We start from the raw sequence: 16,706 nt of genomic DNA, 5'->3' as shown, positions 1-16,706 counted from the left end.
AACTACAGCCTGATGTTCTCAGCCCTAAAGGGAAAAAAGAGGTTTCTCTCTTAGACACTCTGAATTAGTTATGGTTAGTGCGGCTACAGAAGAGGTGTTCATTGCTCTGTTTGAAGGAAGTTTTGCAGGCACATTTGAAGTTGCAACTCCACATTGCCAAAATAATAATCAGTCCTTATTGCTAATCATTGCCCCAATAATCAGTCCTTGTAGTTTCAGTCTTGCAAGGCAAGGATGCAGATACTGAACTTCCCTCTTATCCATACACACCTTTCCCCACTTCTTTTCCCCATTTCAGTTCACAGAATTTAAGCAAGAACTTCAGGAACTGCTAGCACCTTTGCTGTACTATTTTGCCAACAAAACTGAGACCTCTGGGAACATCACCTTTCATCATAACTGAATCCATTCAAAAAGCTTCGGACAAAATGAAATTTATATTCTTTGCACTTGGGCTTAGTGTATTTTACCATGAAGCCCAGTTCTCCTTGCTTGCCAAAACCAGCATGTTGCTAGATTTTTATGACATAATTTAGCTGCTTCCTGGTCCACTTGGAACTACACTGCGTTTGGAGGTCAGTCTCCATGGAAAAAGGTGCCTAATGCTAAAAATTACACTCAGATAACAGTGATTTAGCTCCATGGACATTGAAGTCTTTTCCTACAAGCTTACCTTCTTGCTGTAGGGTATTTCAACAGAGAGAAGTATTTCTTCAGGCTTAACTATTGTCTTTCTATATCCGGTGAAAAACTTCTCATCCATTGTGATAGTCCTTTTGCCCTCTGTACAGCAAGGAGAGATCAATGGCAGATGAATGAACAACTTAGCTGAAGAACGGAAACTGTATGCGTGAAAGCCTTCAACCTACACAAATTACTCATGATATGATAGCAGTTTTCATTTTTCCACCCTCTTTCACCAAATCAGGAAGGATTTTCTCAGATTTACTTTGGTCCTTATGGAATCTATGACATCTTCTGCCTACACACAATTTGTTTGCCCAGGAACTGATCAAAGAGACCTCCCTCCTTTATCTAATTAAAGCTGAGCCTCCAGGTGAACCAGTTTCCAACATCCCAACATAATTCCCTCTTTCCCCTTTCCCTAAGCTGCACACAAACCAGTACAAGAGAAAGTCACTGATCAGACAGTCCACTTCAAGAAATCTATTAAAAAAAGAAATCTTCCTAAGAGCAAATACTGAGACATTTGGCCTTCTTCACAGAAAAAACAAATCTTTATCTGAAAAATCCACAATGATCAAGGTATGATAGTGACAGAAACAACGTCATGTCTATTTTTTTACATCAATAGACATCTACAACCAGCTCTTCACAAGGACATGTCTGTAACATACACATACATACACAGTACCAGCAATTCATTATGGCATAGAAGTTCAAAATGCTTTAGGAAGCCAAACCTAGGCCTATCTTTAGGAATTCAGCCTTAAAAAGGGCTCAGACTCAGACTAAGCCTATTTTACTTAATGTTAACTTCCACTTTCAAGTTCTGACCTGACCTAACAATCCATGGCAAAGGTCTGTTAACTATCCGACTCCCCACAGTGCCACGAGGAAATTAAGGAACTCACCATTTGATACCAGAGTCAGTTTGCTTCCACTTGCCATTAACACAGGATTTAAGTCAGAGATGGGGCTTGCTGTCATTATGTTACCACCAAGAGCCTAGAGTGATAATATATGCATCAGATAAATATTTAAAAAACTGAAGATACAGTCATAGTATCTTGTAATCCTGCACTGCTACATACACAGTGCATTAGAGGTTAGCTCTGATAAATGCTTTTTGTTCACTCAGCAATTTTAGGCCCCTAATGAAGTGGGAAAATGTAAACCCCATGAAATCAATTGCTGTCCCAGTCAATACTAACACTCGCCCCAAACAGTTTTAGGAACAGTCTTTGGGTAATGCATCAAAACCACCTCGTGCTCAAACCACATACGCCCAACAATGCCAAAATTCAATCACTGTAGCTGCAATTAAAGGAAGAGTCATGAAAGTATAGAGCATCTTTTCAGTAACATTCAGGAACCTAAGTTTTTTGGCTACAATAAGTGTATGGCACAGTATCTTGTGGAACAAAATTTTGTGTTTGGTAGGTTGGTTCATCTGCTTGCTTGATATTTTTTTCTTTTAGTATAACGAGTTTGAACACACCAAACCCACTTCCTCTTTTCCCTTTAAAACTAGAGGAAAATTTGGCCAATCTGATACATTAGCACTACAACTACCATAGTTGAGCTGGCAAAAATCTACACTCCTGCTTCTTTGAAGTTTTTCCAGCACTCTAAATACATTTTTGTTAAACTAGTCAAATCTCACTACTGTTTCCCCTACTTATCCTGATAACAGAAGTGGAATAGCTGGACAACTGCCAGGTTTCCCTTGCTTGCTAAGTCTGCGATACCAGTATAGCACAGACACCAGCTAAGACCTACGTTGCTATCATTTCCTGGGGTTGGTTTATGTGCACTAGCTGCTTTGCCTAGGTTTGCAAATGCTCTTGTGCGAGAAGCACAAGGCACACCGACACTGGATGAGGCAGGCCAGCTGCTCAGACTCTTTCAATTCCAGTCCCTAATGCTCCTGAGTCACTTACGGCAACATTCCTGATCTGTGGCCCTGCAAACCAGCGCAGCTGTTCAAGGACAGCATGGAAGATCTCTGTTTTGTAAGGAGGAAGCTCTGCCACTGCTTTTCTCAGAACCTCCTCTACTGAGCTCAGGGTACAGGCAGCACCAAAGATTACCCCTGTAAACAAACAAAAAGAATTGTTGCTCTCCCAAACATTAAGCTACAGGAAGACAGTTATAACTATCTATAAAACTTAGATGCCACTGAGTCTAATCAAAGAGCAGGGTTTAGAGAAGACATTCAGTCACACTAGACTATTTTGTATACACTGCATGTCAACATCACATTCTCAGTAAAAAATTCACATTTAAGTCACAGCTTATAGTGGTACTGCCCCTCACATGAAAGTAACCCACCGCCCTTTTGCCTCAGTGTATTATATTATGAACGATATCACCCTCCTATAGGTATTAGTTTGGCCTTTAAGAAGTGAACTCCACCTCCTCTCCAGTTTCTACACCTTAAACATGCTACCAGACATTGGGCCACATGCACTACATTGTCCTAATTACTTTATTTGTAAGGTTGACCTATTTCCACCACAAATATAAATGCAATACTTAGTCACTTAGACTTGTCAAATCCAGCATCTTTCCCCCAGTTACTAATTTTAAAATCTTTCTAAATAAAAAGATTGTCCACTGAAACCCATTATTAACCCAGTCAATATACGTAAAACACCAAACATAAAATGTCTGATATACTAGTGAAAGCCCTCTGATTCTCAAATTATTTTATATATATATATCACTCACTCGATTCCCTGCACAGGAGAGGCATCAATGCATACAGAAAGCAGTTTTTAGACTGGGGATTTTCCTTCATATCCTCTTTGTCATTCTGTGGAGTCCCGACTCACTTCACAGGTATTCTGCCTCTTTTTTACTCACCTGTTTCAGTGTGCTGAACAGCATTCATTTCGGAGATCCATGCTGGTGCTATGATCACTGGATACAGCATGTTCTTTAATCTCATCTCAATACCTTAAGGAAAAAGAAGAGTCCTTCAGTTACGTGCAGGTGACAAAGCTTAAGTTAACTGTTTCCCAAAGAAATGGCAACAAGACTATTAAAGAGCCAGTTCATTGACCATCTGTTACAGAGACTATGTAAGGTCACAGATATACCAGACTAAAAGCTGTTTTCTCACTAATACCAGAATTCCATCAGAGAAGTTTTAGAGACTCTTTTCTAGGATTACAATAATCATAAATACACTGTTTAGTGCTTGTGCAACCAGGCTATTGTTGTACATGATCCTTCAGGAAAGAACAATGAATACAATCAGCCATACAAAGTTTGAGGATTGTTTCCTGAACCAATTGCTCAGGATAACAGAATTACTAATACATCTGAACTCTCCTCCTCAGCATGTATGTATGCAGGAGTATATATTTTCAGGGGAAAAACAGTAAGATTTCAAGTTTTGAGTTTATTCACTGAAAAATCTTCCAAAACACAGGTTTCACATCTGAATTCATGCGATTACAGGGACACTAATGCTGTGTCACTCCCCTCTTCTCAAAATTCCACAAAACTAGCACAAAAGCTCAGGTCTAGATAACCACATTTTTATTTTTTTTTTTGCTCAACACAGCAAACACCATGGAAAAACATCACTGTGAGATTAATCTACCTGAGAAGAAAATTTGTTCCTACATACATCCTAAAGATTATTAACAGCAATGGCATGAAGGAGGTTTACATTTGCACTGTTCTCACAAAATACTCCATGTAAAGTGTTCCAACTGCTCTTACCCACTTCTGTGTTCCCCACAACAAGCTTGGCACTGGGGTACTGCGATTTGAGAGCCACCAGTTCCTTGAGAGTTGTAGGCTGGATCCACATTACACGCTCGCCTTTGAAACACATCTGTTTCTGCTGCTTGTTACTCTGAGTCTGCAAAGTGAGTTCAGATAGAGCTCAGACCCTACATCGAGCCAAGAATCCCCGCTCACATGCTGCCCACGCCTATGCCAGGCTCAGCTCCATTTCAGTCGAGTTACTGATAGGTGGCTGTGATATCCACACTGCTGTTGGCAGTTAGCCATTCCCCATCCTTCCGCTAGCAGTGACAAGGGTCTTTTTCATGCTGACAAAAGTTTTCCCTTCCTAATACTGCCAGGTGCATCCTGCTGCCACATCTCCCCAGCAAGACCTCTCCAGCAAGCTCCATCTGACCAAAGTTCTGGTAGATGCCCATGGCTTCAGCATTCTTAGAAGTAATGGGTTTTCTATTCTTATCTCACTGCAAAAATGTCAGTCTTTAGCACCACTGAATTTTAGTTACTAGCTGCAAGCCCACATTCTGGTTCCCTTTTTAATTCCTTCATCCAGTGACTGAAGAAACCAGCCTAACATGGCTGCCTCTCAGCAACATTAGATCAACCTTAGGTAGGAAAACGTCTAAGAGAGGAAACAGAGGGGACTTACCTCAAGCTAAATATATATTATGCTATGGTCTATGGGAACCTACTCATGCTGCAGCTCCTGACATGTTTAGGCTGGGTGCAGCAGCAGAATTAAGGGCTGGATTTCAGTTGTTTGTTAAATGTGAAGAAAGCTGTAAACATGCCATATGCTGGACTAGATTCCTGTCTGGGACACATTTACTTAGGAGAAAACTACCCGCAAAAAAAGACAGGAACGAAACCTGGAGAGAAACTAATCACATTTAACTTTTTATGTCAGTGTGAGCCAGCCAACTTCTACTCCTGCTACACTGAGTGGAGAGAAGTTGGTGCTTTTGGGAGGTCATCTAGTTGAAACATTCAGCTGCATCCCATAGCTCATGCTTCTCTTCCTACACTATAAAGGGAGCACAGGGTGATTAGTTCAGATACGGCTGTCTAATGTAGAAGTTCACATCTGACCTATTAAACTGAAATCTAGATGTCAGCCACTGTTTCACCCCTGGGGAGGCAGTGACCGGAAAGGAGGGCAACCCAAGAGCAAGCACGTATGGTAAGAAAGAGAGGAAAGCCAGCCAGCTGGGGCAGCCACTTGGCCTGCGTATCTTTCAAGCCACCCTGGCTTAAAAGCCTTCCCTTTTATAAAACAGGAACGTTCATGCCCACGCATCTTCTTTCACCAGCAGCCATCTTGTGTACTGCCTTTTCCTCAAGGCAGAGACACTGCAGGCACTCAAACCCTGGGCAGAGCAACAAAACCAAGGAACCACATACTATTTCTGTTTGAATGTACTTACCATTAGCTCTGGTGGGAAGATTGGCTCCTGTGTAGGGTCCAATGGCTGGAACTCAGAAGTGTTGAAGAGGCTGGAGGAGATCATTGCCTATGAGGGAGAAAAAGCAAATGGCTGGGCAGCAGAGAAAGCTATCCACATACAGCCCTAACTCATTCCTCTTTCCAGTCAAATCCCTATTATTATTTCATGGAGCAAAGAATGGCAAATGCAGTGTAAAGATACCACCTGAACCAGCATTTCAGGCTCTTCAGTCATCTTTTTCTGATAACAGCGCATGTCTGGTCAGAAACCTGAACCCTGAACACACTAACAGGCTTTTGCTAATCAAAAGTGATATCACTTCCACATTGGCATGTTAAATTACATCTTAGGTACCTCTTTTGAGGCAAGACCACCATAAAATATAAAAACTGCTTTACATAAATACAGATAAATTAGAAGTATGGAGCTTTGGCACAGAACAAGACAGAGCTAAGACTTCAAAACATCAGAAATAGAGAAAAAAGTAATATTTGAGAGGCACCTTACCATATTGTCTTCTTTTCCATTCATGCAGCAGCCTGGACCATTGGCTTTTCCTCCACAGCAGCCCCCATTCTGAACAAACAAGCATGCTTCAGCTATTCTACACAGTCACAACATTCCAATGTTTACAGGATATATTCCTCCTCTTTTATCAATCACAAAAATTTGCAGTAATACTTTTCATTAATAAACTACTTTGACTAAAGAACTCTAAGCAGCCTTAATTGCTGGAGTAATCCATGCAATGCTGGATGCTTCCTAAAAAAGAATCCACAGGAATTCACTGGAATTTCCTGGAAAATAATTTAATTATATTCTCTCTTTCCTAAACTCATTTTATACTCATACTACCTTATGCCCCAGTTCCTTGGTTTCAGCCCTCCATTGTTTGTGCCTCAACTAGTACATTAAATATGATTTACTTTTTTCCTTCAGATACACCAAAATGCTCCAATTGTGCAATTTATTGGAATGGTGATTAAATGGTTTCATTCATCATTGGACTACAAAGTTTGAGAAAGATTACACTGCAGAATTAAGTGGGTTTCAGATCTGTTTTCACAGAAAGATGGATCACTTCAATATACCAGAAGCTAGTGACATTGCTTGTAGTTGTCACCATTTTATTTCACGAAAGCGTTGCACCGCACAGATTCAGAAGGAACATATGTAGCACACTGAAGTAGAACCTGTGTCATGATGGCTAGCCATGCTAACCAGGACATATGCAGTCACAGTGTTTTCTAAGAAGCAGACATTCAGACCAGCTCAGACAGCTCTGAATATGTGCCAGTATACCACAGTAGGGCCAGAGAGGTGACTAATGCATCAAAACTCTAGTACTGTATTGCAAATTGAGGTTATGGCTTTTAAAATTCAGCTTACCATGCTATTTTCCCTCTCACTACGACAGCATCCAGTGCCATTGGCTACTCTGCCACAGCAATTCAAGTCCTGTGGGGACAAAAACTCTGAGAAAAAAACGTGCAGATTCCAAAGAAATGAAGTAGACCTGATTCGCTTTAGAGAGAAATTGATCCCACGTTTATTATACCCAAAGCAGGAATGGGAGATGGAAGGTGCCAAGCAAGTAGGTGTCTCCCTTGCCAGTGGAAGGCAGTGTCCTGCAGCGTGATGTCTAGGTCATATCCAGTCTACTGATAGACCTGGTTTAGAACTACTCTGACCATTCAGCCAGTATCTCTGGTCCAGCTGGAGCTGAAAGGATATACCCAGAGAAAAGGGACCAGCACATACAATACAACCCCTGGTACCCCACCTGCATCTAATTGCATTCAGCTCAGGGGACTACCTGAGCCCAGTATGGTTTCTGTCTCTTTAGTAGCTCTGTCCAAGTACCTGTTAAGAGTCCCCTGGAGCCTCTGTAAGTTTTTGATACCCACAACACTCTTTGGTGAGTTCTGCAGGTCAGCTACCTGGTGGTAGACCATCTGCCTTTGTTTTCAACCTTACTCCTACTAGTTTCATTTCTTGACACTGCTTCTATATTGGAAGAGCCAGCAAACAGCAGATGCCTGTCCACATTCCACCTGACAGTCACAATTTTGTAGCTCTCTGTCAGAGGTCAACACAAACCGCTGTAAGGGTTGTGTAGAGCCCCTTCCCCTCCCTGGCATCTTTTTTCCAGGCTGAAGCATCCCAGACTACTTGTATGGAAGCCAGATTACCACAGATATGATCCTTATTCCACTTCTCTGAATCTTTTCCTATTCTGCTATACTCTATTAGAGATGAGAGGACCAGAACCGCACAAAGCGCTCAAGTGCAGGAAGAATCATGATGCAGACAGTGGCATGACAGTGTTTTCTGGTTTGCTCTCTAGCCTTTGACTTGTTTTGTTTGCCAGTGAGCACTGAATTCATGCTTCCGTGGAACTGTCTACCATACCTCCAAGATCATCTTCCTGCATGGTAACAGGAAGATGATCTTGTGTCTGCTCACAGCCTGTCATTTTACATGTGAAATGAGGACTGCCTTTCATTCTGTAACTTGCTTCACATTTATTTGCCCTGAGCTTTGTATCCCATTCCGTTCTTCAGTCGCTCAGGTTCATAAAGTCCTTCTGAAGTTCCTCAAAATCTGTTACTGTTTTCACTACCCAGACTAACTTGACATCAGTTAACTCACTCTCTCACATCACTACTCAATTTTCCACTGCATTTAGGGATGTCTTGAACAACCTTGCTCCCACCACAGCTCCCAGCAGAAATCCACCAGTGACCTCCCTTCATTGTAAAACTACACCATTTTCTCCTACCTGTCATTTCCCACCTTTTAACCAATGTTTCATCCATACAGAGATCTTCCCTCTTACCCCATGGCTGCTTATTGTCTTTAAAAGCCTTTGGTGAGACACTGTACAAAGCCTGTTGGAAACCCAACTGTATCAACTGGGTTTACCAGCCATTGTAATAGATTTCACTACTGCTTGTATTCTCTTTTGGTGATCATCATTCCAGACAATGAAACGGAATTAGTGGGCAGCATTCTAAATTCTTTACTTCTGACATTTAATACCGGTGTTGCCTCACAAGTGGCTAGTAATCACTGAAGTACCTAATGATCTACTTTTCTTCACAGCCTCCAGTAGTCCTTCAGGAACAAAAGGACTAGTGAAAACTTATGGCAAAGCTTCGTACCTCACCCAAACCAACAGATTAATTCCAGTCAGGAGCTATACAGAAGTGACTCCACTTTCTTTCCAGAGCTATTCTGCTCTGCAGCTGATCTTCCAAGAAAGCAACTTTCTCATCAGATTCCCCCCCACAGTATGTGCATTTTCATGCACCATACCTTTGCACTTTTTCCACGTCAAGGATCATCTATCTGCAAGCTGTATTATGCAGAGATAGTGAGTTTTTCAGAGACACACAAAAAAGGGACAATTGGGCAGATCTTATTAAAGTGCTGCAATTCCAACAAGTGGAATGAGTAAAAGAGTTGGTCTTCCTGCATTATTAATGCATGAAGTACACACAAAGGGGTCAAGAGTTGGAGCAGTGTTGTTGTAGCTGGGTGGCTGTAGCATGTATGTTTCCTTCTTCCCCATTTCAGCTCGTGGTGTATTTTTTTAAACATTATCTGAAGCCACTTACTTTAGCAAATGTCCTGTATCCTTCCAGAATTGGTCTGTACCCTGTGCACCGACACAAGTTCCCTGCATTGCCAAAACAAAAGGATAAAGATTTTATGTCATTTGGCTGAGAACTTCTCTTCTTTTAGAACCTTTTATTGTTTCTCACAAAAGCTGGTCAAATCTAGATAAAGCTAATGAAAAAAAACGGGAGAAGGAAAATTTCATTAGTAATCTTGCAACAATCCCACCATCCCTTTTTGTTGAAATTTTAAATTGAAATTAATTAAAAAAAAATTATCAGTCTGCCCTATTCAGTATTCATTTACCTCAATTGTGTGAGCCTAATCAGTATACCAACTCCTGAATTACAAAGAGGTTGCTTTCTCCTGCATCTCATTTCCCCTCAGGTCACTGCTGGAAGCATGGTAACAGTTCTAGCTCAGCGATAACAGCAGCCTCTCAGGTGATTTACTCAGCTGGATTCTGCCCCATTCCATCACCTATATTGCTGTCTTGGTCCTTTACTTGAGGTTGGCTGGCCCAAATGCTCTCTGTCACCTCTGCAGGCTCTTGTGACAGCAATGAATAAACAAGAAGGTGTGGAGGCTCTTACAAGCCCCCCCCCCCATGAACAGGTCACATTTTGGTCTCCGTTTAGTGAGGTCCTAATCCAAGACTGAGGCCACTTGTGCCTGCTTCAGAGCAAACAATGAGCTTCTGTGAGATCTTCTACAGGCCATTTTTGTTCACTTCATAGCACCTGGCCAATCTCCTAGCAGAAAAGCTAGTTCTTAACCTCATAATAATCAGTTGTCTTTAACAAAATACATTAAACAAAGGTGCACCTCCATCCCTTTTGGTGAAGCAGGGGTAATGAAAGCAAAGCAGGTTTCATCTCTTGCAGGGCTATGAGCATTTACCTTGGAAAGCATCTTCTATGTCCTCCATTCTGGGCTCAGGTTTGTTCCGAAGCAATGTATACATGGACATGACAATGCCTGGAGTGCAGAAGCCACACTGGGACCCATGACTTTTTGCTATTCTCTCCTGAGAAAAAGTAACAACAATTATCAGCTGATAGTATCAATGTGAGTTTATTGTGCTTGTTTCTGTAACATCCCTGTTAAAATACAATCTCGCTAGAGGAGCCGAGATTATCATCAAATGTTCTCTGATGAGATGGTCAATTAATCTGTGAAGCAGACTTCAAAGAAGGGAACACTTTGCATCTATGCTTTGAACTCCCACTGTAACTGAAAGCGACTAGAAGCCTCCAGTGAATCACAGAATGGGTTGGGTTGGAAGGGACCTTAAAGATCATCTAGTTCCAACCTGCCCACCACAGGCAGGGACACCTTCCACTAGACCAGGTTGCTCGAAGCCCCATCCAACCTGGCCTTGAACACCTCCACAGTTGGAGCATCCAGTCTCTCTGGGCAACTTGTTCCAGTGTCTCACCACCCTTGTAGTAAAGAATTTCTTCCTAATAGCTAATCTAAATTTATGAACATTTTGTTGCAAACCACTACCCCTTGTCCTATAGCTACAGGCTCTACTAAATAGTCTGTCCCCATCTTTCTTATAAGCCCCCCTATAAGGTCTCCCCACAGCCTTCTCTTCTCCAGGCTGAGCAACCCCAACTCTCTCAGCCTGTCTTCATGGGAGAGGTGCTCCAGCTCTCCCATCATCTTTGTGGCCTCCTCTGGACTCACTCCAACAGGTCCAGGTCATTCTTATGCTTGGGGCCCCAGAGCTGAATGCAGTACTCCAGGTAAGGTCTTATGAGACTGGAGTAGAATGAGATTAGGAGTTCTTCAGATTTACCATGCTAGAAAAGCTGGAGCTACCTGTATAGACCTGAGTCTGAATTTCAAAGCTTAGCCGTTAGAATCTGCAGGGAAGGGAAGTGAAAGACAACAAGCAAACAAAGGTCAAACTAGGTGCCATTCATTCATGCGTGTCTAACTTATTTTTCACTTTGTTGTTTACTGTCTTAGATAGTTATTGGCACAAGTCCTGCCCACTGTACCAACTGAGATAAATCATAGTTTCCCTTTAAAGGAGCAGTATCTCTGAAAACGCCGAGGCACGTCTGCTTCCATAAAAAGTGCATTATAACACCTTGCTAGAAGAGCAAGACTTCGCATTCCTGTCACTCCTCCCCACAAAGAATATTCTGGGACTCCAGAAACGTTGCTGAACCAAATGTTACTGCAGTGAAGGTTCCTAACTATGCAAGACAAGAAGTCAAGGCCATTCATGGAAGGCCATAGGAAAGCCAAAACCTAACTCAGATTTCTTGGCTCCAAGTCTTTATATAGGCTTTCACCACATCAGTCTTCCCAGTTCCCGGGATTTGTCCAGGTTTGGACCAAATCCAGCCATGTAGCCCTAGAACGAAGGTTTGGACCAAGTCCAGCCATGTAGCCCTAGAACGAAATCATTGGCACCAGTTAAGTGCTAATTAGCACCATTAGGATAGCACCAGTTAACTTGTTAGGGCAAAACAGAGCTCCAGCATTGACCCGGGAGTTTGATTCCATCATTTAATCATTCCTGCAAGTAAAGACTACTCATGTGGAAAGTCACACTCCCAAATTTCACATCATGATGGAAGTCCCAGCACCCTGGAACAGGATTAACATAAGAAAACATGAATAGAGGGTTTGAAAGTTCCGGTATTAATATCTTACCTGGGCTGGGTGCAGCCTGGATTTTGTGTTTCCTATACCTTCAACAGTAGTTACAGCTACATGATGCAGAGCACAAACAGGGAAGAGGCAAGCGTTGGCAGTATGGTGACTAAAATAATAAATTAAGGTCACTTCATTTGACATTGCTGCTCAACAAAGAAAAAAGGGAACCGGAGGATTAAAGAGTACTCAGAAACTGTAGCAGTGGACACAATAGGAGAACTTAAATAGATCCGATTCAGGTATTAGTTACAAGGCAAATCTTTTAGCACCTAGTCAGCTGAAGTTCTCATCAACTTCGCTTGAAATTTAAACTGAGTATGCACCATAGGGTTTGACCTAGAAATAACAACTTTAAACATTCTCATTGCATGTTAAGCTACAGAACCCATGTAAGTAATTTATAGGGGTGGACTACAAATACCAAGATGTCACACAGCTGGCCTGGCCCACTCACAAAGTTACATAAAGGCACAGAGCTCTTGGCCTTTTACCTAGGAAACCATTTCTAGATGGTACACATGGGGAAGGAGTCCAGGCTGAAGGAAAACAGAATAATGTTGCCAAAATTCTTACAGGAACTAGCTATTTTATTTCATTTCTATCAAGGCAGAATAATGACCCTAAAGATACCTTATTCAAGGCCACATTCCTAAGCAGAACCACTAGAGTTAAATGATCCCAAGTCAAAGTAGCTCCAAACATTATTCCAAATAAATCCAAGATTTCAGTGCTTTCCATTCCCCCCCAGTAAAAATAAACCAGGGCCTGTCCTGGCCTATCCCTGTTTATCCTCTCTTTCCATTCCCTTTTTTGTTTGATTCCATTGCTTCACTCTTCCATTAATTAAAGTAAGAACAGGAAGAAAGTTTGTTTCAGGTAATACGAGTAATTCTGAAGGTTATAATAGAAATAGAGAAAATGTTAGTATCTGCTGGCATACAGAAACCAGATTATTATAGTAATACAACAGCAATAAAGATTTTATCACAGTAATAATTATTTGGGTCATCACAACAAAAAGTTTATTACATTACAAGAGAAAAAAAATAAAGGTTTTCTGAATTGGGAAAAGCAGATAGCCTGCATGCTAGAGTCAGTGCAAATATTTTAGGGCACAATAAAATAGTTCCCTATCAACACTGTGCAATGCTGTAGAAAAAAATATGTTCTCACATTAGCCTTCTGAGTTTATGCTCTGAAAGTGAAGAATTATGTTTTGGCAGAAACATACATTATATAACTTTTTTTTTTTTAAATTAGTACCATGTCTGGAATGTCAAGAACCTGGATGTGTCCTCATTTCATTTCTCTGTTGAAGAGTTCAAATTGCAAAGGATACAGGATTTTCTTCCGAAAGGGATCATACTTGGATATCATAACAGTGCAAGCACCACATCCACCTTCTCCACAGCCTAGTTTGGTTCCACATAGGCCCACTGAGAGACCAGGAATCAAGGAAAACACAAAAACTGTTGGCAGCAGCCTGCTCAAACAGATGTCAATCAAGGCTTAACAAGGAGTTCTTGCTGGAAACCAAGCACTCTTGTTATGTTAATGATTTAACATAAGCAAAGCTTCAAGTGCTGGCATGTGAGCCTTGAGATCAACACCCAAAGCCCTAATATGGAGGCATTCTACATTCCAATAGATTCTTAGAATAAACAAAAAAATTCTGAACTTTAACAGTTCCCACTTTCCATTAGACTCAAAAAAGTAAATGACATCAGGGAGACAAAGCACTCAGTAATGTTGAGCAGGAGCTCAACTTTATGAGTAACGATTCAACAATTCTGTCAGTAAGGAAATCTACCACAAGAATTCGACTTGTTGCAAAGATGACTCCTCCTTGTGTGTAAAATTCATGTTGCATATTATTTGTAATTTCGTTGGTAACAATGAAATTACAAATAATTTTTTACTGCAAAGATTCTGGAACAGGCTATTTTCATAGAATCGTAGCAATCATGGGATTACTTAGGTTGGAAAAAGACCTTTAAGATCATCAGGTCCAACCACAACAGGCAAGTCTACCGCTGAACCATGTCCCTAAGCACCATGTCTACTTTTCATACAGTCACATCCCTGCTTCAGCAGAAATACAGCTTTCCTATGCCTTTCAACATTTCTCTTGACAACAGTGCTAATCTGCCCCAATAAAACATATTTCTCAAAGTATTTGACCAGATATCTATGAAATAAGCTCACCAGCCATTAGAAGTCAGTAGAAGATCAGAAGCTTTTGAAGAGCTCCGACTACCTCTTCACAAAGCTGTTTGCACTAGATAATAATGAACTTAAACATAACAGGTCTAGCAGTAAAAGTGCACACAGGCACAAGTCATGCCATTTATTTTTCCTCTTGAACTTTACCCACCCAAGTTAGTCAGACAAAATAGGGCTGTTGATCTGCTGGAAACCCCAAAGAGGATTGTGTTTTACACCCCCATACTTCTTTCAGAACCCAGACAAACAGGACATGGCAGCATGGTGAAGGAAATATGCATGATTCTTTTTAAGAAATACACCAACACAGATGTGAACCATTTGGCAAATGTACACACCCAGCTGGTCAGACAAAAACTCAGAAAAGATGGGATGACACTGCCTACTGAACTAGACCTGGTATAGCCAGCCTGGTCATCACAGTAATAGCTACCCAGCTCCTGAGGCTAATCTGACTCATGAGGCGACCAGTTTCAAACAGGAGTGAAACGTGACCATTTGCATCCGCTCACGTAAACATGCCCATAGTATGTGGTGGGAACCCTTGCCTCTGAGTTTGCATCCCTAGGTCATCTGATAAACAGGCCACAGGATAACCAAGCTATTGGATATTAACTATCCGGTAATAACCAAGTTATTGGATGATACAGCAAGCAGCTCAAGCGGCTGTAATGTTTTGGCCAGAAATTTCTTTACAATTTGCATAGAAAAAACTAAACTTCCCTTCAATTTTATTGTCATCTCAATATTGCTTTCTTTCCATCATATTCTAATTCCTAGAATTGCGGAGAGTTTTCCCTTTAAAACACTAATGAATTCTTTAAACTTTATTTAAAGTATATTATTTAAAATTTGTTATTGCTTAAGCTTAGAATACCAGCTGTAATCTTTTCCGGGTTAAACTCTGTGCACAAGTTCTGCCTAGCACTCAAGTGACAGGCAGAACAGTAAACAATTATGAAATACTGCAGGCATTTAAACCCTTCTGCTATTTCTTCTGACATTGGATACATTTTCTTCGTAGATAGGTTAGAAGAGTTGTTTCTGGGTCCACATCTTTTTCCACCACCTGCAAGAAGGGAAAGGTACTGTTACACACAGAAGGCTTTACAACACAGGTATGTTGGAAGGAGAAAGTTTGGCCTTTTCTTCTTTTCCAAAGCAGGAAGCAGAACCAGTGATTAACTCCCCTCACTATGTTCAGCACAGGTATCCAGACACGACATTTCCCTGAATTTAGTGTGACAAAGAAAAGTATAAGCATTATATATGTCAGGTTTTCAGCCATGGCACACTGATGCAAATTTTAAAAAACCCTTCAACAAAAATGGCAAACAGAGTAAGTGGTGAGCAGATAAAGAACTGTTTTGTGCTTGACTTTTGAATTCCTGACATCTCCCCAAATAGCATCTCATCTTTATTGACCATGCATAACTGACCTCTGTCCCTTCTCCTTCTCACTATTACGAGACAGAGAAAATGACCAGATAAACAGAATGACAGAAACTGCATCAATAGTAGACTTCACAGAGAAAAAAAATGACAGTGGAAACCCTAACATGACCAATACAGGTGCTGCAGGACAGCCAGCAAGTACCAATTATCTTGAATTTTCTCTTTCTTCCCTGCTAATGTTAAATCAATCAGTGTGACATTAGTAGCCATCTTAAATGTGGGAATGTGGAATTCCAACCAAGGAGAAATTTTTTCTGCACTTTGAGTCTGCTCCATGCTATTAGTGAACAACACTATTAGTAGTTACCTATTAGACATAAAATTAGATTTTACCTCAACCTCTGCCCAATGGTCAGAAACCAAAGTTCTGCCCCTTGCCTCCAAATGGCTGCAGAGCTTGTCTTCCCCTTTTTCTGTTATTAATAGAGCATCAAGAAACTTTTCCATATTCACTGTGTGCCAGAATGTAATCATGTGTTCTTGGCTCTCGCATGTGCAAGTCCTAAGTACAATAGTTACGGGTTATTTAAATTAATCACTCCCAGTTTGAAGGGCAAATTGAACAGAGGTCATTCGTGTAAGCCTTTCTTCTTACCGATAAGAAACCTCCATAACCTGTGTACTGCTTCAGTTTTATTCCTTTACATGTGACAGGGTTATTCTAAAGAGACATAGTTAATACATCCTATTTGAGTTCACATTTTTATCATACCTGATAAAGCCACTGCTACAAAACACAACTGGTCACTTTTTGCACATCTGATTCCTACACTGGGAATAATCTACAAGGAAACAAGATTTCATTCCTCTAGCTTGGGGATGTCTCCCTGTAAATCATATAGC

General features: G+C 41.0%; 1 protein-coding gene across 3 annotated transcripts in view; it reads right to left on the bottom strand.

Annotated features, from left to right (window-relative positions):
* XDH (xanthine dehydrogenase) overlaps window positions 1–16,706 on the bottom strand; it is a 63,235-nt gene that overhangs the window by 31,671 nt on the left and 14,858 nt on the right. For all 3 annotated transcript variants that reach the window (XR_003557401.2, XM_027796451.2, XM_005244235.3), the window contains 13 exons: window positions 15,420–15,477; window positions 13,525–13,621; window positions 12,183–12,291; window positions 10,410–10,536; window positions 9,509–9,570; window positions 7,278–7,346; window positions 6,396–6,464; window positions 5,868–5,954; window positions 4,417–4,558; window positions 3,550–3,642; window positions 2,625–2,776; window positions 1,596–1,689; window positions 674–783 (listed from right to left, as the gene is read on the bottom strand). Coding sequence is in view for 2 of the 3 variants with exons in the window: in XM_005244235.3 (XP_005244292.2) it covers window positions 674–783; window positions 1,596–1,689; window positions 2,625–2,776; window positions 3,550–3,642; window positions 4,417–4,558; window positions 5,868–5,954; window positions 6,396–6,464; window positions 7,278–7,346; window positions 9,509–9,570; window positions 10,410–10,536; window positions 12,183–12,291; window positions 13,525–13,621; window positions 15,420–15,477 (1,269 nt within the window). In the remaining variant the exon portion in view is untranslated. The remainder of the gene's footprint in view (window positions 1–673; window positions 784–1,595; window positions 1,690–2,624; window positions 2,777–3,549; window positions 3,643–4,416; window positions 4,559–5,867; window positions 5,955–6,395; window positions 6,465–7,277; window positions 7,347–9,508; window positions 9,571–10,409; window positions 10,537–12,182; window positions 12,292–13,524; window positions 13,622–15,419; window positions 15,478–16,706) is intronic.

Source organism: Falco peregrinus, chromosome 11 (genome assembly GCF_023634155.1).
Source record: "Falco peregrinus isolate bFalPer1 chromosome 11, bFalPer1.pri, whole genome shotgun sequence".
NCBI lineage: Eukaryota > Metazoa > Chordata > Aves > Falconiformes > Falconidae > Falco > Falco peregrinus.
The sequence above is the reverse complement of the archived record's forward strand: the minus strand, read 5'-3'. Positions and strand labels throughout refer to the sequence as shown.